Genomic DNA, 26,377 nt, shown 5'->3' with positions numbered 1-26,377 from the left:
GCAATATACTCAGCGTCAAACTGAGATAAACCGGCCGTCGTTACGATTGTCAAGCGCCGAGCCGTAAGCCTCTAGACATGTTATGGGCAACATCAAGTTTTTTGCATCTGACACCTAAGGCGTTTGAGAGCAGTAAACCTTGAATTAACTGCCAATTTGATGGGATTTATGACAAAGAAAAACATTAATCGTAATTGATGTCACATGGCAAGAGGGCTTAACATGTTTGTGAATTTTTATATTGCTACCCATAATTTAATATAAAAATATTCAAGCTCTGTCTTTTCTCCTTGGACCAAATGGGACCGTTAAATAAGTTCTGTTTTTCGTTAAATCAGCCCAGCTGTCGCCATCTCTATATATCGCCGTATACAATGTAACGTAAACCATGTAACACCGGGCAAAGTTAGATCTGGATAGTGCAATGCAATGCTTTAAAACGAAGAATATACGGAAAGGAAACTTAACGTAAATGCTCTTTATTCCCATGTGATATAGACCACACTGGGCCTGGCACAACATATAAGAGTGTTCGTCTCTTAAGTAGGTTAAATAATACAAAAAATATAACTTAAAGTGAACTTTCATAAATTCAGTTATGTCCATAAATAACGTAGGCCTGTCCTACTTTTATCGACAGTGTTAGTTTTCGGGTGTATCATTCCGCGGATATAACATGACATATCTTCATTTAAAGATTCTATACCCTTGCGGTCACTAAGGTCTGCATGTACTGGTCCCAGTTTCACAAAGATGTCGTACATGTACGATATTCGCACATACAGGACAATGGCACGGTAATAGTGACGCACAAAATATCGTACGACAAATGTGCACTTAAAAAATGCTTAAAAAAAGTCCCGGACCCAGGAGATTTGGGGCAAAAAATCGATCACGGCAAATCCGGTGGAAGTTTTGCAATTGCGCCAAATAGCCTCGTCTGTGTACGTTTTACCTTTCAAAGTTGGTTCTCAAATCTTATAAAGTGGGTTGTATTGTAACAAAGTACAGAATCATTTGAAACTGTAAACATTAGCCTACTCGAATGGTTTAAGCGCTGGTTGACAAATGTTGACGGTTTACTCTGGGCATTCCGATTTTCTCCACCAACAAAACTGACCAACACTCCGAGAAAAATTCTTGGGCACCATTCAGTCAATAAATAATCGAATGATCGACTGTGGCCTTACATGCAATGAAAAAAAAAATCAGTTTTTTGTATATATTCTGTAATTCAACGAACATGAAATCAATGCATTCTAGCAGAAGTCTATTGCTTTACTTTTTTTGCCCTTCGTACAACCACATGAAACATGGACTGTTATCCAACTTCATAAACACCGCAGTCTACATACGCTTCAGCCTGGGTGGGTACGGTTAAGGGGAGATAATCCTGCAGATGTATTTAATGGTATAAGCGACCTCGTGGCGGGAAAGCTATTTTCACTATGGACGTGACAAGGAAAAGTAGGTTACCCCTTTCGGTTTTCTGAATATTGTGCCTGAACAGCACAGTTTATGATCGATAGCATCGCATTTGCAAACAGTGAAGGAGTAATAGTTCTGATTAATTTGTTGTCAAAGTTATAGCGTTCTCTGCACCACTGTTTGCATGCAGAAATGTTAAATGTCATAAGGCCTGTCAGTTGTCAGTTGTCAATGCCTTATACTTACTAAGGCATTGATGTACATGTGTAGGTCTACTGAATATTGAAGCGTGCAAATCTCAGATAGATGATATATATGCATAGCAATTCTTGCCAGGTAACCAGATTCCCAGTCTTGCAAACACACCATATGCATTGAATACTAACGTATTAAGACGAGTATTTTTTGATGAAATAAGCCTTGCTTATCAAATGTGTACAGTTTGTGTATTGTGTGTAATAGGAAGTGATTTTCCCCACAGATTATGCAGAAGCAGAGGAGGCTCTATCCCAGGCCGTGCAGCAGTGTGACTTCATATCAGTGGATGGGGAGTTCACAGGTAACGAGCACCTAGTCCCACATTGCTCTGATGTTCGGTTTGGCAAAATTTTGTTCAGCAATGAATGGCCCCAAACCAACGTCAGAGCGCTCTCTAGTTCAATTAAATTAAACGTTGAGGTTTATTTTCAACCGATATTTAACTGCCTCAGCGTTGAATCGTTGAAGTAAAAAATCTGGTAGATTAATTCCGCAAGGCACTTTGCAGAAGGAAGTTTGCCATTACATCCAATCCAAACTGAGGCAAACAAGAATAGGACCTTTATTAGCACTCGTGCAAGTGTAATTCCATTCCTGAGCTGAAATGTTGTTGAAATCCACAGAAATATTTCCTTCATCCAAATAACTTTGTGCTGTCATGGCGAGTCGGGCGTACTAAAATCTTGGAACTGCATGCCAAACGATACAGAAATCAACAAAAACAAGACAAGATCATGCAGCCAGTCTTAAATGATAACTTTAGCAATGATTTCATCATTCATCGTGGATGTAGAGTAGAAAAAACAATTTGCCTGGTCAGTTGAACGAGAAAAATTAATTGTAACGGTTCCAGTCTTGGCTTATGGCTATCATGTGTACATTGTTGAAATTGTTGAAAATATACCTTTACATTTACTTTAATTGTACTAAGCGTGCTACATTTAAAAACCTGATGCAATTGCCGTGGCAGTGTGTCGCGAGTTTGAGTAAAAAATTATCTATCAAATACATCTCCACAGCCATAAGTTTGCAGACACTTATATGTTCCTTATCTGTTCATCAAGGACAGTGTTAGTCCATTATTTCCTAGGCCGCATGGGTCTGAGATTCCTTAGTGATTCTCAATGCGAACGGCTGTGCTGACAACCTCGGTATATTTGACAAGGGCAGGTAACTTCATCAGGTTCCTAAATGAAGCGTGGTCTGACGTTGGTTTGAGACCATCCTTGGCCGAACAAAATTTTGCTAAGCCTAACGTCAGAGCAAGCTCAGTCTAACAAGGTTTATAAGCAATTACTGAGAAATGTAGGACACAAATACATGTCTAGATCGGAAGTACATGTACATGTCATATGTATGAGAAGTTTCCAGACAAACAGTGGTCTGTCTTACGCTCAAATGTAGGATGAATACATGTACAAAAATTGTACCTGTCTGATTTGCAGGAACACAGTAAAGTTGGCCTGATGGAGCACTATTATATATTTTGTGATTGTACCTGCTTCAGGCCACACTGGTAGAGATGTGCATGTAATGCTACCAGCAGTTCATTCCAGATTACACGCCTTTCTATGTGATCCTTCGGTACCGAGACAAGGCTCGTGTTTAGATGGGCGCCATCAGCGCAGTGATTTCCCCCAAAATTTGGGGATCATTGTTGATAGAGGAGTATCAGATATTTAATAAGTATTATCAGATTCCTTGTGTCTAAATATGTATCAGTGGTATAAAATCTGAATGGATCAAAAACATCCAAAATATAAATGAACTATTTACTCACATATTAGCTAATGAATTTAACATTCAACATGGCGGCACCCATGAAAGACGGCATGAAAAGAGAGTTTGAGAATTAATCGCTTATGTCAAGGCCAGAGGTGGCGTTTCTGTAGAGTTAAGGCTAAACAGGTCACCGCTCTTCGTGCGGCATGTGAGAAAAGAGATGTCATTGCAGTCTTATCGACTGGGTATAGTAAAAGTCTTGTATGTTAGTTGATGCCTTGGTTCATCCATCGTCAAGAACATATTGAAGAACTCATGATAAGTATTGTTGTATCCCCTGTGAATTATGTTATGCAAAATCAAGTGGAAAGTGTGTAAATGTATTTAAATTGCCATGGTTCAGCTTGAGCACGGATGGAGATTATAATACCCACGAGCCCTGTAAATAGCACACTGCTCAACAGTTTTGTACGTTGGCCATCGCATGCAGTTGTTAATATAAGGTGAAAGTAGTCATCTCAGATCATATGACATAATGCACGAGACTCGCTTTCGACGTCGCTGTTGTAAAAAGTATGGCGCCCAAGTGTATTAGAGATGTAATCTCATTGGAGGCAGTGGGTACAGCTCTATTTTAGAACGCAAGTAGTTTAGAAAAACAGGGCTTGGATGGAATACATGTACAATATAATTTAAGGTTAAATAAGATTAGTTAGCAGCCTAGTTACTGTAAATCTTCAACTTTTTCAACTATAAAGGCACTTCTTCTGTGGAATTTATACATACCATAACTATGAACATAACACTAACATTCATTTGTTTGTGTCACTAAAGACACAAGCTTCATAAAACTGTACAAATTATTTCTCTGCAGTTCTTTCAAAAAGTTTCAAAATATTGGTTGCACAGGTGGTTGAAAAGGTTGAAGAGTGAGGGTAATTAGGTGATGTTGGCTATAAATTTGGCTGGAGATTTTTTGTGTTGGTCATTTAATGGTGTCACATTTCTGTTTGTTCTAGGTATTGAGAGCGGTCATTCAAGCAGCCCCTTTGACACACCAGAAGAGAGGTACCAAAAGATCAGAAAGGTCGGATACATTAATAGGGATAAATTATAACAATTGAACAAATAAAGAAAAGTGTGAAGAAAACGTCAAATTTGTACCGATAAGAACTTTGCAGGAACCACTACATACACTTGTTTATGAAAATAAATGAAAGCAGCACATTTAGATGTTGCATTCTTTCAGTTTTATAATGTATAATAGCTCAGAAGGGAGTAAATATGTATGTACATAGTGTGAGACTGCTAATTTAACAGGCTCAGGGACATTGGGCTTAGCCTGGAGTGTTTTCCAGGATCATGGGGTTAGCCAGCTACCGAAATAGAAAGGCGAGGATCAAATAAAAAAAAATACTGCTTTCTGGACTTTCTTTTTTCAGCGGTTTTGCATAGGACAATACGAAATCTGGACACCCTACTAAGAATTTGGCTTCAAATGGGGCTGTTTGAAGCCCCTCTTTTATATTTTGGTAACCTACCAGTTCAGAATACCAGTGTTATTGGTAACATTTTAGTAAGCTCTGTTATTCAGTAGGTCAGTTTTAAGACATGTGACTTTAGCCCTGAGTGGCTTCGGGCAGAGTGGAAGGGAGGGTAGACATGTCCTGCAGTTTCAGAACAACCTTTACCGTGTTTATTTGGTCTCATTTACAGGGAGTTACAGACTTCCTAATGTTACAGGTTGGACTCTGCACCTTCAAATTTGATAGGTCCAAAAACAGGTTTGTTTTGTTACCAGAAATGTATTTTACTTATTGTCAGACAAACGTGTACCTATTGTAAATGTAGTAAAACTTCTGTTTACTGTATTTATCTTATTTTTAAGTTCGATTATACCAAATTTTAGAAAAACAAACCAAGGGTACCATGCATTGTCTGCTTAACACATGTCAGTGAGGAGTGGGCGTTGATTTTAGTAACTTTGCTCAGTTCTTATTTCAAAGATATAAAAACATGTATCTAAGCCATAGTTGTTTGGAAATGTACAGCTATCTGCAGTGTGGAGTGGATTTTTCTGTAGGTATGAAGTGAAACCGTTCAACTTCAATGTGTTCCCTAAACCTATGTTCAAACAAGCACCAGACACTCGATTCCTTTGTCAGGTAAGTATGTAGATTTGTTAAGTATCTGGTCACTTTACCCTCAGATTAGACATTGATTAAACTACGAGATAAAACCCCTGGAGTGAACCCTAAGCTACTTCTGTGTGCAGTGTTTGCTCAACTACAATAACATAGTATTCAGCATCAGTCCAGGTTGTCCACACCTTCAGTGTTAGTCAGTGGTCAATTGTTGTACTAAAAACTGTTAGCTTCATGAGGTCACTTGAGTAAAATGTAAATTGTGCATTGCCTGTGTTTCATTGAATTGGCACCTTGCAGATAACACAAAGAAGTTAGTGTGTAAATTTTGTCTGATAATATGTACTAAGAGTACTGAAGAGGTCATCAGTAGTAGCCAGTTCAGCCTATTGTCTCTCGCTAGAGGTACATTTAAGACTTCTGGTAACCAGGTTGAGATTAGTAGCTTTAAACAGTAAGGCAGATAGGACACATTATGGCTGCTGCACAGAGACCTCTCACAGTGCCACTTGCCACAGTACAAGCCTTGTCCTGCTATCAATGGATGAATAAAAATGATGAAAAAATTCTATTTTGTGGGGCCCCTATGGCTGAGGGGGACAGTGCCTCAGCACGGCACAATGACACGGGAGCCTCCTTCCTAAGTCTAGCTCATGCTGACTTCCTCTCTGGCCGTATATGGGAAGGTCTGTCAGCAACCCAAGGATGGTTGTGGGTTTCACCAACCATAATGTTGGCCACTGTCGTATAAGTGAATATATCTTGACTGCTGTGTAAAACACCAATCAAATAATAATAAAAAAAATAAATTAAACATGGTAGTAGATGTGTGAGTTCATCATGAATGGATGTCTTGTAGTTCTGCCTCTTTTGTAGAGCTCAAGCATTGATTTCCTGGCATCTCATGGGTTTGATTTCAACAAAGCATTCAAAGAAGGTCAGTTGAAAGGTTTTATTTGACATTAGATCCATGTATGGCCATGCATGATTTGGGTTCATGCAGTTAAGTTTGACTGTAGATAAATAGATAAATGTACGTGTATGTGTACTGTCCATCCTCAGTCACAAGCTTGCATTCCAAGCTACATGTAATGTGAAGTGATGACATCCTACGTATGTGATAAATGTGACAGTAGCTTATAGCGTATTCCCTACATGAACCTCACTCGTAAGCAGACAGTACAAGATAACCTGATTTGGAGACATCACACCTGATATATGTGACAGTTGCTAATAGTTTTTGTCACCTGTCCAACAGGTATTCCCTACCTGAGCCCCACTCATGAGCAGACATTACGAGATAACCTGAAGTGGCGACACCAGCAGGCAGCACAATTGTCCTCCCCTGCCTTCACAACTCCAGATGGTCAAGACCCAGTCATCAAAGGTCCCATCACAATTCCTGCAGAACATGAGGAGTTCTTGTCTAACACATGGTTGGTAGTAAAGGTTATAACATTGTACTCTGGTTGATTACTTATGTCAAGTAAAGAACACATCAAATTTCCCAAGATCTGAGATATCGACCATCGAATAGGGATACTGCATTTGCCATAAACACACTTGAACAAGGTAATGATTTTTTTCTCATGCACATTATTGCCTTTGTCTTTTGAACTACATGCAGACAATCGATATTTATGAATACATGAACAGGTACTGTAACATGAAGAGTATTGTTTTAAGGAAATGAAAAAATTCACTTTTGAGGCATATTTTATATTTTTTATTAAGTAACCCTACTATTTTATGCATATTTTCCGTCAGTGGTTGGAAGTGACATTATCGATGAACATACTGGGAATATTGGACCAGCTTACAGCCTCCAATTTCAACTGTACCTCCATAGGAGTTGTTTTGACAGCCAACATCGTTGATGTCACCTTAGCAGGCTACTTGATTTCTGGATTGCCTGCTAATGCTTTAGGAAAACTGAAGCTTAAAGCCATGTTTTTATACGAACCAAGAAGGGAGCTCAGAAATTTTCTTAACTTTATACGTTAGTGAGTTTACCCTGGGTTCTCCCTGGTTTCCTCCCACCATAATGCTGGCTGCCGTATTATAAGTGAAATATTCGTGAGTACGGCACACCAATCAAATAAATAAATATACTCCATTGAGGCATGAATATAAAAAAGCAAGCGTTGTATTTATCCCTCAAGTTGTGTTGTTTGTTTCAGCTCACAGATTTCCAAGTTTCTGGATGAGACAAGTGATGAGACGACAGAGCTGCCAGCTTGCTCAGGTTACCAGAGAAAACTCATTTACCAAGTGGCTAAAACAAAGTATGTTATTGCACAATGTGCTAGATTTTCATACTGGTGTAGTATAAGAGTTAAATGTAAAGGTGTTTTCACATCAAGATGTAGGAAAAGCAGAATGGTCATTTCATAATGAGAGCTATAAGAAAGGAGACCCAGGAGCCTCCCACCAATGCTGTCACTGTGAGTTCAAGTCCAGCTCATGAGTATAGCATAAAGGAGTAATGAAATAAATAAATTAAATAGCAAAATGTTCACAAATAGCAAAACTCATGACAGGCTTAGCTGTCTTTCAAAAAAAACATTCAAATTGTGGTGTATTCCTAAAACACTTAGGTAGTACACAAGTTTTCATATTGGCTACCTCTCTGGTCATATGTGGGAAGGTTTGTGAGCAACTTGCAGGTGGTTGTGGGTTTTCCCCAGGGCTCTGCCTGGAGTACTGCCACCATAATACTGGCCGCTGCTGTACGCTACTGAGTGAAAAATTGTTAAGTACGATGTAAACACCAATCAGATAAATACATACTGTAATTCTTCTACCTTTTTGCTTGTGTTTGCAAAAGTTTGTATTCAAGCATATTCTGAAGGATTTTGTTTAGTACACTGTAAAGTTATACCTTTTGTGATGAACTGAAACTTTCCAGTCTGACCAATGCAGTTTTGTCTCCAAAATCAAATTACAAATGCACACAACTTGCTCTTTTCTTTCACATGCAAAAAGATTGAGGAATTAGGGTAAATAAATTGTACACGGGTGTCACAGAAGAAAACAATGCTTTTAGAAGTGATTCATGTAGCACACAGCATTACCTGGATGCTTGGGTCTAGGGCCATTGGTGTCTGGTAGATACACTTTGTTTTAAACTAAATATACTCCTTCATCAATTCCAAAACCTAAGTATTTTAATTGAATTAAAAAGAAGCAGTGTTCTTTTCATTTCTGTTTGCAGATTTACTTCTGGAATTCACTTGGAAACAAAAACAGCCGTTGACAAGAGACGCTATATCTTAGTGACAAGAGTGAAGGGTGAAGAAGATATCAAAAGGATGGCAGAGGCTAAAAACTCGGCAGAATTGGTACAGCTTGCGGTAGCTCTCAATAGATATTCAGTGGCCTAGTGGCTAAGATGCTTGTTCTCACAAATGTGACATATAGTATAGTGTACATGTATTTTGAGCCATGTATTCTGTGAATGAAAACCTGATAATAACATGGGAAAGTTTGCCAGTTACCTTGTAAAAGTTGATGATTTGCTTTGGACACTCCACTTTATTCAAGCCCTAAAATTGACAGCTATGATTGCATTGATTCATGCACAGCATCCAAGTCAAATGAATCAATCCACAGATGATCCGCAAAATGTTGTTTTATTTCTCTTGTGTGGAAGCTGTGGTTAAATTGGTGTGATATAGCACTTGCTATAATTGTGACAGCTTAACTGTCTATTATATAAGTTCATGAAAGTGTTGAAAATAATTGCATTTCTACATTTTTTTCATCGACAGGCAGAGCTGGAGCAAGCTGTTGGTTTCTCTAAAGCCATGAGGATAGTATCTCAGTCTGTAAGTTTGGCATACTGTTCCTAAATGCTGTGAGAGTAACCAGGGATACTTCATGTCACAAAGTTATTTGTGAATAATGAAGACCATAACATAATAGATACCACGAATGTGGCTGGAACAGAGCTTTGGTGACCACCATTTTCAAGTCCTGAACAAAATAAACTCAACGGAAAGAAACCAAGAAGATGTACACCATTGAATGAGTGATAGATAACATGGTTGCTAGCTTTATCTACCATATTATTAATGAACTAACGCAACTATGTGCAAGAAATTATGAAAGAAAGATCTTACTTTTGGGAAGAACAACATAGTCCACCCTAACAGCCATGTCACTTTTATGGCTCTGTTTCTTGAGCCAAGTACAATATGGTTAATTTTGTATGGATATCTGGGAATATCTAAAATATTACCTTATTTCTTCAACATGTTTACATGGTTATCTGGTGTTGTTTCAAGCATATTTTGAGGGAATTTCAAAACATCATAATTTGTTGTGATTTTTACAAAACCAGTTCACATGAATTAATGTCTTAATCCAAACGCTAAAGTTAGATAAATTGCCTTAAATTTTGCAATGTAACGCAGCAAGGTCACAGCAATAGGATCTAATAAGAAGGGGAGGTAATTTAATGATTGTTGCATGTTGGTGTAAATGTTCCCTCCCTTGATGTCTGTTACATTGACAGGGGAAGTTGTTGATTGGGCATAACATGATGCTGGATCTTGTTCATTTACTTCATCAGTTTTATTCACCATTACCAGAGGTAAGATTTTCCCAAATATTTTCTGGTACACTGTTTGGTCCAGATCAAACTTATAATTGTCATTACCAAGAAAACCGGCATTCTATTCACATTTTGGGGGGCTATAATCAACCTTGTCAAAGGTGTTACTCTTTTACTTTTTTTTTTTTGGTGTTTTACACTGTACTCAAAAATATTTCATGTCAAAGGTCTCATAAAGGCTTTATTTTATTGGTAACATTTGTGTTCATCATGTTCAGGAGGCCTTGGTTTCTTTGATAAAGTTTGCATAAAACCGGGAAACAAAAACTACTATGTGTGTGATATTCCATAACAAGTTTTTACTGTTTCTTACATGTACTTAATGGCATTATTCTCTGTTCTGTTTTTGTTAGGACTTTACAGAATTTAAGTCCCTAACAAGGTCTGTGTTTCCAAAGTAAGTATATTTTGGTATTCAGCTGTCATTAAGTGCCCTATCTTTCATTCTCTGTGTTAATTATACAGTTGAATATTTGATAACCTTAAAAGTATTTTGATTACACTTGTTTTGGCATGCTAACATTTGTAATTTGTTTTTGTTATCAGCCCAATCTATGATAAGGCAGAAATGCTAATTTGATACCATAAATGAAAGACTAGAATATACTTCATAAAAACAAATGCTTATTTATAAGGACTGGTAAACCTGAAGTTACAGTTCTGTCGTTTTCTGTTGAATAATTTCAGGTTGTTGGATACAAAACTGATGGCTTCTACACACCCATTCAAGGTAAAATTGAATTTTGAACTGTGTTGTTATCATAAACTGAAACATCTTTAGATGAGCTCTACATGTAGTATATTTATGAATTGTCATTACCTTACATGTAAATCTGGGCTACAAAGTACATGGTATATGCCATTACAGTCAAGAAAGACAGTCCATGACAAGAAAGTGTATATGATATGACGTGACACATGTATTAAAGAATTGTATGGAATATCTGTTCTTTGTTGATGGCTTAATTTTCCTGATGTGGCATTCTCAGGACAAGCTGTTGACAACCACTCTGGGGGACCTACGCAAGGCTTTGGAGAACCATCCCTTTTCTAAACCAGAAATTAGTGAGTGTTATTGGATTTGGGCCACACCAGTTTAAATTGTTGTTTCAAGAGTGGATAAAAAATATTTCTATGTCCGAGAATGGTGTGAAAAAAAAAAGACTTTGTGGAAAATGTGGACGATCCCAGCAATTTTTCCTGCTGAAGACACATTTACTAGATTGGTCCAAACAAAAAGGTTGATTTCACTTTATTTTTATGCTATTTTCATATTTTATTTTTGTGTCGGCTTGCTTGTAAAACACAAAATAAAAATGGTGTCAGCTTATATGGTGTATACTCCAGAATGTTCTGCTTAGATGATGGTTGCCCTACTGATAACCATGGGAACTAAAGGTTTACTGTAATTCTTCAACCTTTTCGTATATTTGCAAGATGCTTATTCAAGCATATTTTGCAGGCATTATTCTGTGTAGACCTATAAAAAATTTTTGGGGAAGCCCTGAAACTGGCCAACCCATCATTGTCTCAAAAATCAAATTGACGAGGTGCATAAATCACAGTGAAATTGGCTGAATTATCTGTGGAAAGGTTGAGGGATTAGTGTACACCTGATCCGTAATTGTCAGGAAGGAAACTCGAATTTAACTTGACACATTGTATGACAAGTTATACATCAAGTTTGAGTTGGAAGCCATAACTTAACGTTAGATAGGCAATAAAACTATGGTCTACTGTACCATTTTAGGTGGTGAGATTTTCTGAAACACACTCATCCTGAAAAGAGTGGTGCTTTTCCAATCAGAATTATATACTTTACTGTTTATCATGAAGATTTCACAAGTGTTTTTGTTTACACAAGCATGTTTGAGACAGTTGAAGTCGTCTGTTTCAGCCACTCCCCCTGGGTTTGACATGTACATGTGTGCCACCAGTAAAGAGCAGTTACATGAGGCAGGGTATGACGCCTTCATCACAGGGCTCTGCTTCATCTCAATGTCGAACTTTTTAGGTAACCTCCATGTTGTGCATTTCATTTTTTGTCTGAAAAAATTGTTGGTATTGTTTCCAACTATAAATGCTTGATGTGTTTTCTCCTCCGAGCACCCATTTTACATGTACACATATATGTAATTGTATGTCCCCATATGGACTTAATCACACTTACACTATGTTACATGCATATAGTTTTGACTTCTGATGCTGAATAATGACCCTACCAGGGAACTGTAATCCTGTTAACTTTCTTTATTTTGTTTTTTTGTTTTTAAATTGTGCCGATCAAACGTCCAGAAGATTTATTTATGAGCTAGTGCTTGGGAAAATACGCGTCCTCAGCTATATATAAACGCACCAGAGTATGTAAACTCACAGGTGGGCTACCGTGGAGATGTCGTGTGTGGAAAATATTATGGCCTATTGGCTCAAGTTGGTACCCATACATCTACATTATGGGCTTGCTGCTTTGAATTGTCTATGCTGCCTATGTCAGTGAAATATGTCTGTATTGTGCAGGTACATTCCAGGATCCGCCAAAGTCTCATGTCCCTCCCACATCACACCTGATTGACCCCTTCATCAACAAGTGAGTTACACAACATTGCTACCTTAACAATGAATCTGACAGAAGTAAACCCCTCAACTGACAAGTCATTTTACAGTTTCTTCAGAAGTACATGTTATGATTTAATGTATAAGACAAAAATGGACTTGTCAAGTCATCAAGATAGTTTGATACTATACGTCATGTATGGTCAGTGATCTCAAATTTCCCTTGTGACTAAGTTGCACAATTTGCCTGATTCTGGAAACTATTGATCATAAAAAGGTGTTATGAGATTTGTTTGGAAAATAATAGGTTCAAAAATAATAAAATAAGACATATTTGTGGCTAAAAATGCACCTTTTTGTGGGAAATTTCAGGTCACTTACCATGAATTATATTCAGTCAGAACTTAAGGATAACGGAAATTAACATACTGTAACTGCATGTTGTTAGGAAATTTTATTCACAGACAGGTTTTGGTTTAGGCGTTTTAGGAAGTTTCAGGGGTCTTTATTTTTAACCATTGTGTTATGTTGTAATGTTGTCCTGCAATAGGCCAGCCCCTTGTGACATCTCAGCATGGTATATGTACTGGTGCTGTGTTTCAGATTGTTCCTGATGTGGCTTGTGTTATGTGGTAATGTTGTCCTGCAATAGGCCAGCCCCTTGTGACATCTCAGCATGGTGTATGTACTGGTGCTGTGTTTCAGATTGTTCCTGATGTGGCTTGTGTCCTGTAGTAGTGTTGTCCTGCATTAGGCCAGGCACATGTGAGATCTCAGCATGGTGTATGTACTGGTGCTGTGTTTCACATTGTTCCTGATGTGGCTTGTGTTATGTGGTAATGTTGTCCTGCAATAGGCCAGCCCCTTGTGACATCTCAGCATGGTGTATGTACTGGTGCTGTGTTTCACATTGTTCCTGATGTGGCTTGTGTCCTGTAGTAGTGTTGTCCTGCATTAGGCCAGGCACATGTGAGATCTCAGCATGGTGTATGTACTGGTGCTGTGTTTCAGATTGTTCCTGATGTGGCTTGTGTCCTGTGGTAATGTTTTCCAGCAATAGGCCGGGCACATGTGAAATCTCAGCATGGTGTATGTACTGGTGCTGTGTTTCAGATTGTTCCTGATGTGGCTTGTGTTATGTGGTAATGTTGTCCTGCAATAGGCCGGGCACATGTGACATCTCAGCATGGTGTATGTACTGGTGCTGTGTTTCAGATTGTTACTGATGTGGCTTGTGTCCTGTGGTAATGTTTTCCTGCAATAGGCCGGGCACATGTGAAATCTCAGCATGGTGTATGTACTGGTGCTGTGTTTCAGATTGTTCCTGATGTGGCTTGTGTTATGTGGTAATGTTGTCCTGCAATAGGCCAGCCCCTTGTGACATCTCAGCATGGTGTATGTACTGGTGCTGTGTTTCAGATTGTTCCTGATGTGGCTTGTGTTATGTTGTAATGTTGTCCTGCAATAGGCCAGCCCCTTGTGACATCTCAGCATGGTGTATGTACTGGTGCTGTGTTTCAGATTGTTCCTGATGTGGCTTGTGTTATGTTGTAATGTTGTCCTGCAATAGGCCGGGCACATGTCACATCTCAGCATGGTGTATGTACTGGTGCTGTGTTTCAGATTGTTCCTGATGTGGCTTGTGTTATTTTGTAATGTTGTCCTGCAATAGGCCGGGCACATGTGAGATCTCAGCATGGTGTATGTTCTGGTGCTGTGTTTCAGATTGTTCCTGATGTGGCTTTTGTTATGTTGTAATGTTGTCCTGCAATAGGCCAGCCCCTTGTGACATGGTGTATGTACTGGTGCTGTGTTTCACATTGTTCCTGATGTGGCTTGTGTTATGTGGTAATGTTGTCCTGCAATAGGCCAGCCCCTTGTGACATCTCAGCATGGTGTATGTACTGGTGCTGTGTTTCACATTGTTCCTGATGTGGCTTGTGTTATGTTGTAATGTTGTCCTGCAATAGGCCGGGCACATGTGACATCTCAGCATGGTGTATGTACTGGTGCTGTGTTTCACATTGTTCCTGATGTGGCTTGTGTCCTGTGGTAGTGTTGTCCTGCAATAGGCCAGCTCCTTGTGACATCTCAGCATGGTGTATGTACTGGTGCTGTGTTTCAGATTGTTCCTGATGTGGCTTGTGTTATGTTGTAATGTTGTCCTGCAATAGGCCGGGCACATGTGACATCTCAGTATGGTGTATGTTCTGGCGCTGTGTTTCAGATTCTTCCTGACGCGTCTTGTGTTCTGTGGTAATGTTGTCCTGCAATAGGCCAGCCCCTTGTGACATCTCAGCATGGTATATGTACTGGTGCTGTGTTTCAGATTGTTCCTGATGTGGCTTGTGTTATGTTGTAATGTTGTCCTGCAATAGGCCAGCCCCTTGTTGCATCTCAGCATGGTGTATGTACTGGTGCTGTGTTTCAGATTGTTCCGGATGTGGCTTGTGTTATGTTGTAATGTTGTCCTGCAATAGGCCAGCCCCTTGTGACATGGTGTATGTACTGGTGCTGTGTTTCAGATTGTTCCTGATGTGGCTTGTGTTATGTTGTAATGTTGTCCTGCAATAGGCCGGGCACATGTGAAATCTCAGCATGGTGTATGTACTGGTGCTGTGTTTCAGATTGTTCCTGATGTGGCTTGTGTTATGTGGTAATGTTGTCCTGCAATAGGCCAGCCCCTTGTGACATCTCTGCATGGTGTATGTACTGGTGCTGTGTTTCAGATTGTTCCTGATGTGGCTTGTGTTATGTTGTAATGTTGTCCTGCAATAGGCCAGCCCCTTGTGACATCTCAGCATGGTGTATGTACTAGTGCTGTGTTTCAGATTGTTCCTGATGTGGCTTGTGTTATGTTGTAATGTTGTCCTGCAATAGGCCAGCCCCTTGTGACATGGTGTATGTACTGGTGCTGTGTTTCAGATTGTTCCTGATGTGGCTTGTGTTATGTTGTAATGTTGTCCTGCAATAGGCCGGGCACATGTGAAATCTCAGCATGGTGTATGTACTGGTGCTGTGTTTCAGATTGTTCCTGATGTGGCTTGTGTTATGTGGTAATGTTGTCCTGCAATAGGCCAGCCCCTTGTGACATCTCAGCATGGTGTATGTACTGGTGCTGTGTTTCAGATTGTTCCGGATGTGGCTAGTGTTATGTTGTAATGTTGTCCTGCAATAGGCCAGCCCCTTGTGACATCTCAGCATGGTGTATGTACTGGTGCTGTGTTTCAGATTGTTCCTGATGTGGCTTGTGTCCTGTGATAATGTTGTCCTGCAATAGGCCAGCCCCTTGTGACATCTCAGCATGGTGTATGTACTGGTGCTGTGTTTCAGATTGTTCCTGATGTGGCTTGTGTCCTGTGATAATGTTGTCCTGCAATAGGCCGGGCACATGTGAGATCTCAGCATGGTGTATGTTCTGGTGCTGTGTTTCAGATTGTTCCTGATGTGGCTTTTGTTATGTTGTAATGTTGTCCTGCAATAGGCCAGCCTCTTGTGACATGGTGTATGTACTGGTGCTGTGTTTCAGATTGTTCCTGATGTGGCTTGTGTTATGTTGTAATGTTGTCCTGCAATAGGCCAGCCCCTTGTGACATGGTGTATGTACTGGTGCTGTGTTTCAGATTGTTCCTGATGTGGCTTGTGTTATGTGGTAATGTTGTCCTGCAATAGGCCAGCCCCTTGTGACATCTCAGCATGGTGTATGTACTGGTGCTGTGTTTCAGATTGTTCCTGATGTGGCTTGTGTTATGTTGTAATGTTGTCCTGCAATAGGCCGGGCACATGTGACATCTCAGCATGGTGTATGTACTGGTGCTGTGTTTCACATTGTTCCTGATGTGGCTTGTGTTATGTGGTAGTGTTGTCCTGCAATAGGCCAGCTCCTTGTGACATCTCAGCATGGTGTATGTACTGGTGCTGTGTTTCAGATTGTTCCTGATGTGGCTTGTGTTATTTTGTAATGTTGTCCTGCAATAGGCCGGGCACATGTGACATCTCAGCATGGTGTATGTACTGGTGCTGTGTTTCAGATTGTTCCGGATGTGGCTTGTGTTATGTTGTAATGTTGTCCTGCAATAGGCCGGGCACATGTGACATCTCAGTATGGTGTATGTTCTGGCGCTGTGTTTCAGATTCTTCCTGACGCGTCTTGTGTTCTGTGGTAATGTTGTCCTGCAATAGGCCAGCCCCTTGTGACATCTCAGCATGGTATATGTACTGGTGCTGTGTTTCAGATTGTTCCTGATGTGGCTTGTGTTATGTTGTAATGTTGTCCTGCAATAGGCTAGCCCCTTGTGACATCTCAGCATGGTGTATGTACTGGTGCTGTGTTTCAGATTGTTCCTGATGTGGCTTGTGTCCTGTGATAATGTTGTCCTGCAATAGGCCAGCCCCTTGTGACATCTCAGCATGGTGTATGTACTGGTGCTGTGTTTCAGATTGTTCCTGATGTGGCTTGTGTTATGTTGTAATGTTGTCCTGCAATAGGCCAGCCCCTTGTGACATCTCAGGATGGTGTATGTACTGGTGCTGTGTTTCAGATTGTTCCGGATGTGGCTTGTGTTATGTTGTAATGTTGTCCTGCAATAGGCCAGCCCCTTGTGACATGGTGTATGTACTGGTGCTCTGTTTCAGATTGTTCCTGATGTGGCTTGTGTTATGTTGTAATGTTGTCCTGCAATAGGCCGGGCACATGTGAAATCTAAGCATGGTGTATGTACTGGTGCTGTGTTTCAGATTGTTCCTGATGTGGCTTGTGTTATGTGGTAATGTTGTCCTGCAATAGGCCAGCCCCTTGTGACATCTCAGCATGGTGTATGTACTGGTGCTGTGTTTCAGATTGTTCCGGATGTGGCTTGTGTTATGTTGTAATGTTGTCCTGCAATAGGCCAGCCCCTTGTGACATCTCAGTATGGTGTATGTACTGGTGCTGTGTTTCAGATTGTTCCTGATGTGGCTTGTGTCCTGTGATAATGTTGTCCTGCAATAGGCCAGCCCCTTGTGACATCTCAGCATGGTGTATGTACTGGTGCTGTGTTTCAGATTGTTCCTGATGTGGCTTGTGTTATGTGGTAATGTTGGCCTGCAATAGGCCGGGCACATGTGAAATCTCAGCATGGTGTATGTACTGGTGCTGTGTTTCAGATTGTTCCTGATGTGGCTTGTGTTATGTGGTAATGTTGTCCTGCAATAGGCCGGGCACATGTGAAATCTCAGCATGGTGTATGCACTGGTGCTGTGTTTCAGATTGTTCCTGATGTGGCTTGTGTTATGTTGTAATGTTGTCCTGCAATAGGCCAGCCCCTTGTGACATCTCAGCATGGTGTATGTACTGGTGCTGTGTTTCAGATTGTTCCTGATGTGGCTTGTGTCCTGTGGTAATGTTGTCCTGCAATAGGCCAGCCCCTTGTGACATCTCAGCATGGTGTATGTACTGGTGCTGTGTTTCAGATTGTTCCTGATGTGGCTTGTGTTATGTTGTAATGTTGGCCTGCAATAGGCCGGGCACATGTCACATCTCAGCATGGTGTATGTACTGGTGCTGTGTTTCAGATTGTTCCTGATGTGGCTTGTGTTATTTTGTAATGTTGTCCTGCAATAGGCCGGGCACATGTGAGATCTCAGCATGGTGTATGTTCTGGTGCTGTGTTTCAGATTGTTCCGGATGTGGCTTTTGTTATGTTGTAATGTTGTCCTGCAATAGGCCAGCCCCTTGTGACATGGTGTATGTACTGGTGCTGTGTTTCAGATTGTTCCTGATGTGGCTTGTGTTATGTTGTAATGTTGTCCTGCAATAGGCCAGCCCCTTGTGACATGGTGTATGTACTGGTGCTGTGTTTCAGATTGTTCCTGATGTGGCTTGTGTAATGTGGTAATGTTGTCCTGCAATAGGGCAGCCCCTTGTGACATGGTGTATGTACTGGTGCTGTGTTTCAGATTGTTCCTGATGTGGCTTGTGTTATGTGGTAGTGTTGTCCTGCAATAGGCCGGGCACATGTGACATCTCAGCATGGTGTATTTACGTGTGCTGTGTTTCAGATTGTTCCTGATGTGGCTTGTGTTATTTTGTAATGTTGTCCTGCAATAGGCCGGGCACATGTGAAATCTCAGCATGGTGTATGTACTGGTGCTGTGTTTCAGATTGTTCCTGATGTGGCTTGTGTTATGTGGTAATGTTGTCCTGCAATAGGCCAGCCCCTTGTGACATCTCAGCATGGTGTATGTACTGGTGCTGTGTTTCAGATTGTTCCGGATGTGGCTTGTGTTATGTTGTAATGTTGTCCTGCAATAGGCCAGCCCCTTGTGACATCTCAGCATGGTGTATGTACTGGTGCTGTGTTTCAGATTGTTCCTGATGTGGCTTGTGTTCTGTGATAATGTTGTCCTGCAATAGGCCAGCCCCTTGTGACATCTCAGCATGGTGTATGTACTGGTGCTGTGTTTCAGATTGTTCCTGATGTGGCTTGTGTCCTGTGATAATGTTGTCCTGCAATAGGCCGGGCACATGTGAGATCTCAGCATGGTGTATGTTCTGGTGCTGTGTTTCAGATTGTTCCGGATGTGGCTTTTGTTATGTTGTAATGTTGTCCTGCAATAGGCCAGCCTCTTGTGACATGGTGTATGTACTGGTGCTGTGTTTCAGATTGTTCCTGATGTGGCTTGTGTTATGTTGTAATGTTGTCCTGCAATAGGCCAGCCCCTTGTGACATGGTGTATGTACTGGTGCTGTGTTTCACATTGTTCCTGATGTGGCTTGTGTTATGTGGTAATGTTGTCCTGCAATAGGCCAGCCCCTTGTGACATCTCAGCATGGTGTATGTACTGGTGCTGTGTTTCAGATTGTTCCTGATGTGGCTTGTGTTATGTTGTAATGTTGTCCTGCAATAGGCCGGGCACATGTGACATCTCAGCATGGTGTATGTACTGGTGCTGTGTTTCACATTGTTCCTGATGTGGCTTGTGTCCTGTGGTAGTGTTGTCCTGCAATAGGCCAGCTCCTTGTGACATCTCAGCATGGTGTATGTACTGGTGCTGTGTTTCAGATTGTTCCTGATGTGGCTTGTGTTATTTTGTAATGTTGTCCTGCAATAGGCCGGGCACATGTGACATCTCAGCATGGTGTATGTACTGGTGCTGTGTTTCAGATTGTTCCTGATGTGGCTTGTGTTATGTTGTAATGTTGTCCTGCAATAGGCCGGGCACATGTGACATCTCAGTATGGTGTATGTTCTGGCGCTGTGTTTCAGATTCTTCCTGACGCGTCTTGTGTTCTGTGGTAATGTTGTCCTGCAATAGGCCAGCCCCTTGTGACATCTCAGCATGGTATATGTACTGGTGCTGTGTTTCAGATTGTTCCTGATGTGGCTTGTGTTATGTTGTAATGTTGTCCTGCAATAGGCCAGCCCCTTGTGGCATCTCTGCATGGTGTATGTACTGGTGCTGTGTTTCATATTGTTCCTGATGTGGCTTGTGTTATGTTGTAATGTTGTCCTGCAATAGGCCAGCCCCTTGTGACATGGTGTATGTACTGGTGCTGTGTTTCAGATTGTTCCTGATGTGGCTTGTGTTATGTTGTAATGTTGTCCTGCAATAGGCCGGGCACATGTGAAATCTCAGCATGGTGTATGTACTGGTGCTGTGTTTCAGATTGTTCCTGATGTGGCTTGTGTTATGTGGTAATGTTGTCCTGCAATAGGCCAGCCCCTTGTGACATCTCAGCATGGTGTATGTACTGGTGCTGTGTTTCAGATTGTTCCGGATGTGGCTTGTGTTATGTTGTAATGTTGTCCTGCAATAGGCCAGCCCCTTGTGACATCTCAGCATGGTGTATGTACTGGTGCTGTGTTTCAGATTGTTCCTGATGTGGCTTGTGTCCTGTGATAATGTTGTCCTGCAATAGGCCAGCCCCTTGTGACATCTCAGCATGGTGTATGTACTGGTGCTGTGTTTCAGATTGTTCCTGATGTGGCTTGTGTTATGTTGTAATGTTGTCCTGCAATAGGCCAGCCCCTTGTGACATCTCAGCATGGTGTATGTACTGGTGCTGTGTTTCAGATTGTTCCGGATGTGGCTTGTGTTATGTTGTAATGTTGTCCTGCAATAGGCCAGCCCCTTGTGACATGGTGTATGTACTGGTGCTGTGTTTCAGATTGTTCCTGATGTGGCTTGTGTTATGTTGTAATGTTGTCCTGCAATAGGCCGGGCACATGTGAAATCTCAGCATGGTGTATGTACTGGTGCTGTGTTTCAGATTGTTCCTGATGTGGCTTGTGTTATGTTGTAATGTTGTCCTGCAATAGGCCAGCCCCTTGTGACATCTCAGCATGGTGTATGTACTGGTGCTGTGTTTCAGATTGTTCTGGATGTGGCTTGTGTTATGTTGTAATGTTGTCCTGCAATAGGCCAGCCCCTTGTGACATCTCAGCATGGTGTATGTACTGGTGCTGTGTTTCAGATTGTTCCTGATGTGGCTTGTGTCCTGTGATAATGTTGTCCTGCAATAGGCCAGCCCCTTGTGACATCTCAGCATGGTGTATGTACTGGTGCTGTGTTTCAGATTGTTCCTGATGTGGCTTGTTTTATGTGGTAATGTTGGCCTGCAATAGGCCGGGCACATGTGAAATCTCAGCATGGTGTATGTACTGGTGCTGTGTTTCAGATTGTTCCTGATGTGGCTTGTGTTATGTGGTAATGTTGTCCTGCAATAGGCCGGGCACATGTGAAATCTCAGCATGGTGTATGCACTGGTGCTGTGTTTCAGATTGTTCCTGATTTGGCTTGTGTTATTTTGTAATGTTGTCCTGCAATAGGCCAGCCCCTTGTGACATCTCAGCATGGTGTATGTACTGGTGCTGTGTTTCAGATTGTTCCTGATGTGGCTTGTGTCCTGTGGTAATGTTGTCCTGCAATAGGCCAGCCCCTTGTGACATCTCAGCATGGTGTATGTACTGGTGCTGTGTTTCAGATTGTTCCTGATGTGGCTTGTGTTATGTTGTAATGTTGGCCTGCAATAGGCCGGGCACATGTCACATCTCAGCATGGTGTATGTACTGGTGCTGTGTTTCAGATTGTTCCTGATGTGGCTTGTGTTATTTTGTAATGTTGTCCTGCAATAGGCCGGGCACATGTGAGATCTCAGCATGGTGTATGTTCTGGTGCTGTGTTTCAGATTGTTCCGGATGTGGCTTTTGTTATGTTGTAATGTTGTCCTGCAATAGGCCAGCCCCTTGTGACATGGTGTATGTACTGGTGCTGTGTTTCACATTGTTCCTGATGTGGCTTGTGTTATGTTGTAATGTTGTCCTGCAATAGGCCAGCCCCTTGTGACATGGTGTATGTACTGGTGCTGTGTTTCAGATTGTTCCTGATGTGGCTTGTGTAATGTGGTAATGTTGTCCTGCAATAGGGCAGCCCCTTGTGACATGGTGTATGTACTGGTGCTGTGTTTCAGATTGTTCCTGATGTGGCTTGTGTTATGTGGTAGTGTTGTCCTGCAATAGGCCGGGCACATGTGACATCTCAGCATGGTGTATTTACGTGTGCTGTGTTTCAGATTGTTCCTGATGTGGCTTGTGTTATTTTGTAATGTTGTCCTGCAATAGGCCGGGCACATGTGACATCTCAGCATGGTGTATGTTCTGGCGCTGTGTTTCAGATTGTTCCTGATGCGTCTTGTGTTCAGTGGTAATGTTGTCCTGCAATAGGCCAGCCCCTTGTGACATGGTGTATGTACTGGTGCTGTGTTTCAGATTGTTCCTGATGTGGCTTGTGTTATGTTGTAATGTTATCCTGCAATAGGCCGGGCACATGTGACATCTCACCATTGTGTATGTACTGGTGCTGTGTTTCAGATTGTTCCTGATGCGTGTTGTGGACATCCCCTACATGAACCTAGCCGGTCCAGATTGTAAGATTTAGTGCCAATCTTTGATGAAACCTATATTCATTTTGAACCACATCAAAGTCAGAACCATTTTTGCCAGCAGTACATGTTCCTGTTGCCAGAGGACAGTCGCCAATAAGCTTCTGACCAGAAAACCCCCAATGTTTTTCTATACACTGAACTCAGGAGGATTGTTGGATTCAGTCAAAGGGCAGTAGTATATTCTGGGGGCATTGGTGTTATTTAGTTGTAAAATTGATGTTGTATAAGTAACAAAATTCTTAGGTATGGCTTTAAATAGCAATTAATATATTCAAGAACAGTTTTTTTCAACAAAAATTGGAGTTAGGAGACTGTACCAGGATTAGTGTCCTGAAGAGATATCCATTAACCCAATATATCTTTTAGCCAGTAAGGGCACTGTGTAAAGATACATGTGTATGTGTGTGCCATATTGCACATACTTGTGCTCACCAGCAGTCTATTTTTCACTTATTTTGACAGTGGAGCCTAACAGAGACCATGTGTTCCATGTGTCTTTCCCAAAGGAATGGAAAGGATCAGATATCTTTCAACTCTTCTCTCCTTTTGGTAAGCCTGCTCACTTAAGTACATTGCCTACATTGGATATCATATGTTGTGTTTTCCATATTTTCAGTAGAAGTTTTACATAGTGTTTTATCAGCTAACTTCATCAAGAACTTGCAATACTTTCAACTGTAGCCATATTTGTATGTAACATGTTGTTTCTGATTCTGACTGTAAAGTGCTTTAGAAAGTTTCAAATTGATTTAAATTTGTGTGTAAACAGGTAACATCCAGATATCCTGGATAAATGAGACATCAGCTTTTGTGTCTCTGGTAAAGAAACACCAGGCAGAATCGGGTGAGCATACCTGGGGAGCTAGATTAGTTTTCTCCTGTTTTTTTGAACACAAACTTCTTTGTGCAGTGTAGTATGAGTTTAGACACCAAAACTCATTTTCAGTTCATGACAAACTTGTTTCTAATGTGATAAAATGAAGTAAATTTTAACCATGTTGATTCAAAAATAAATCCGCTTTAGGAGGCCTATCCCAAAATTTTGGAATGTGCTGTAAAGTTTTTTGTGTTAGTATTCTTGTAGTAATTTTACCCTGGTAATTATGATAAAAGGGTCCTCATTTGCCGAGGGAGTTGGCACGCAGTTACTGTGAGTTCAAGTTCAGCCCATGCTGGCTTCCTCTCCGGCCATACATGGGAAGGCCTGTCAGCATCAAGCGGATGGTCATGAGATTTCCCTGTTCTCTGCCCAGTTTCCTCCCACCATAATGCTTGACGCTGTGGTATAAGTAAAATATTCTTGAGTACGACGTAAAACACCAACCAAATAAATAAGAAAATAAATAAATAAAAAATATGGTAAATTCTGACCATTTTTCTTCCTGATTTCTGACTTTTTTGTAGTCATATCTACCATTGATGATGATATTAATGTAGAAAGTGTAGTCTCCTCATGACCCTTGTGATAATGTTCAGCACACTGTTAATGGTTTGTTGTTGTAGTTTTAGAGCAGCTCAGTCACGGAGACACATACACTATCGTTACTTATGAAACCTTTCATAAGGGGACTAAAGAGGGAGATGCCTCTACAAGGAAAAGAACTGTGCCCAATGCTGACATACCCATCCCTGGCAAGAAACGCAAATCCCTGGGTTCAGAGTAAGATAAATATTATCACTGTCATCTCTCAAGGTCTTACTTTTGGTATCCTTATTTCTTTGTGTGATCTGCTGTCAGGTAGTTGAGCTAGGTCCAGTGAGTGGCATCGTATCGCGTAACCTGTACCTGGAGTGATATTAGGTCTCGAAGTGGCATTTTTTTTTTTTTTTTCATTTTCTACAGTAGGAAAGGGGGTAAATTAAATGTTAAAGGCATTTGGTGGGATTGCCCCAGAAAAGCAGAGAGTTCCAAACTTCAATGTTTTTCTATGCATCAAATTTATAGGCATGATGATGAGAAAAATCCGTATCCATATTGTTAAGTCTGGACAAAACATGAAATTTGCAAATGAATATGGGGGACACGAAAGTCCTTGGACAGATGAGCTGTATTATAAACAGGTAAATGAAGTGCTTTGTACATTAAGAAATGGTATTGTACTACATATTGTGTCGAAAATCTGCATTGAACCAGTACGGTACCACCCTACAGTGTACACAACACTGTACAATAACCAAATGTTACCAGAGTCCTGCCATAACAACCACCAGGTAAGGTCGTTTTAGTGAAGACACAGCATGTTGGGCTTACTCTCTTGGCACTTGAGTTTAAGTAATCTAAAGTTACATCTGTAACTGTCTTCGGATTGGTGTTCCAGTGATGGAGAATCATGAATATTAGGCTATTGTGAAATGTTTTGTACATTATGGAGTGGTATTGTACTCATCCATGTTGTGTTCTAAATCTGCATTGGACTCAATGCATCTGGTGCCTCGTACAACACGGATTTCCAACACAACATGTTGGAATACCACTCCAATACCACTACATAATGTACAAATACCACTCCATAATGTACAAAACATATCACAATGACCGATTTATTACACAGCTGAACCTGTTCGAGGACTTTCAACCTTGTGCAAAAACAGCATTCAAAGATATTACACATCCAGATTCAGTCGGCCTGGAGGAGGTTCTTTTGATCTCCTTTTTCTGGGTGGGCGATGCACTCTGTATCCAGCTTTTGTATAATCATTAGTCGCTGTTGATCTTCGCTTTAGTATTATGCGAAATTTGGAAATCAACAAATAATGACATTTATCACCCACATTTTCTCATCAGTGTTTACAGAAACGCCGAGAGCAAACGATAAACACAACAGCGCCCCCGCCCAATACTTTTAGGATATAGAATTACCTCCCTTTGCTATTCTACAATATAAAAAATATACGGCTCTCAGAGATCCAATAACATTTCAAGTACAGGACAGTCATGTGGTACAATCCAACCAATTTCATTCAACCACGTTTATATCTATATAATACTACTGAAGTAATGGTAATACTGGAGGAACAGATATAGTAATGGAGTAATAGATATAAACTCACTGAAGTAATGATAATATTGCAGTAGTGCTGAGAGTAACATTATATCTGAAGCTGACTAAAACATAACTATAATAAGTAAATTTGAATTCTATGTTGTGGTTTTATTAAAACCAGGATGTGAAATGTGATGGTTGGTGAGCTTCAATAAAACTGCAGGATGTAGCGACCATGGTTGTAATAAACTTGTCTTCTGTTTCAGGGTACCTTCCTATTCCCCTCGTTCCATCACCCCCATACCAGAGGAGGAAGAAGAGGGTAACAAACAAAACGAGAACACAGCCAAAGCAGAAACTGGTTCAAACAATGAAGGTAACCATCTGTGATTTCATGGCTGATTTTATGGTTTTTCCTTCTGATGAGATTTTATTGATTTCTAGATTTATATTCTGTTTTCAAAAGGTGAAAATTACTCTTCACACATGGTATTTAAAGATGATATTCATGTACAACTGCGTTGTTTGCCTTTGGCGTTGTAACACTGCTCTGATACAGTACCATAGTCATAAAAGATGCCTGTATTTGTAATCCGTCCATAATAGGACTGCTTTGTCAAAGGTCGATACTGCTACCATAATATATCCCATCATAAAAAAGAAAATTTTGGGTATTAATTTTTGAGCACAAAAGTGTCAAACCATTGAGCATTAATTGTAGACATGTGACCTTATGAAATATTCATAT

At 40.8% G+C, this 26,377-nt stretch overlaps 1 protein-coding gene across 1 annotated transcript in view; it reads left to right on the top strand.

The window, feature by feature from the left end:
- Positions 1-1,931: 1,931 nt before the first annotated feature.
- Positions 1,932-26,377, top strand: part of LOC135467794 (poly(A)-specific ribonuclease PARN-like) — a 29,731-nt gene continuing 5,285 nt past the window's right edge. The window contains exons 1-20 of the mRNA XM_064745648.1: positions 1,932-1,987; positions 4,428-4,495; positions 5,125-5,192; positions 5,492-5,573; positions 6,429-6,489; positions 6,811-6,988; positions 7,733-7,837; positions 8,767-8,893; positions 9,323-9,379; positions 10,069-10,146; positions 10,521-10,564; positions 10,855-10,897; positions 11,157-11,232; positions 12,065-12,181; positions 12,685-12,754; positions 22,572-22,627; positions 23,108-23,194; positions 23,415-23,489; positions 24,149-24,305; positions 25,896-26,005. Coding sequence (XP_064601718.1) covers positions 5,143-5,192; positions 5,492-5,573; positions 6,429-6,489; positions 6,811-6,988; positions 7,733-7,837; positions 8,767-8,893; positions 9,323-9,379; positions 10,069-10,146; positions 10,521-10,564; positions 10,855-10,897; positions 11,157-11,232; positions 12,065-12,181; positions 12,685-12,754; positions 22,572-22,627; positions 23,108-23,194; positions 23,415-23,489; positions 24,149-24,305; positions 25,896-26,005 — 1,573 coding nt within the window. The 5' untranslated portion in view covers positions 1,932-1,987; positions 4,428-4,495; positions 5,125-5,142. The remainder of the gene's footprint in view (positions 1,988-4,427; positions 4,496-5,124; positions 5,193-5,491; positions 5,574-6,428; positions 6,490-6,810; positions 6,989-7,732; positions 7,838-8,766; positions 8,894-9,322; positions 9,380-10,068; positions 10,147-10,520; positions 10,565-10,854; positions 10,898-11,156; positions 11,233-12,064; positions 12,182-12,684; positions 12,755-22,571; positions 22,628-23,107; positions 23,195-23,414; positions 23,490-24,148; positions 24,306-25,895; positions 26,006-26,377) is intronic.

Source organism: Liolophura sinensis, chromosome 1 (genome assembly GCF_032854445.1).
Source record: "Liolophura sinensis isolate JHLJ2023 chromosome 1, CUHK_Ljap_v2, whole genome shotgun sequence".
Taxonomy (NCBI): domain Eukaryota; kingdom Metazoa; phylum Mollusca; class Polyplacophora; order Chitonida; family Chitonidae; genus Liolophura; species Liolophura sinensis.
This window is presented reverse-complemented; position numbering and strand designations above follow the sequence as displayed.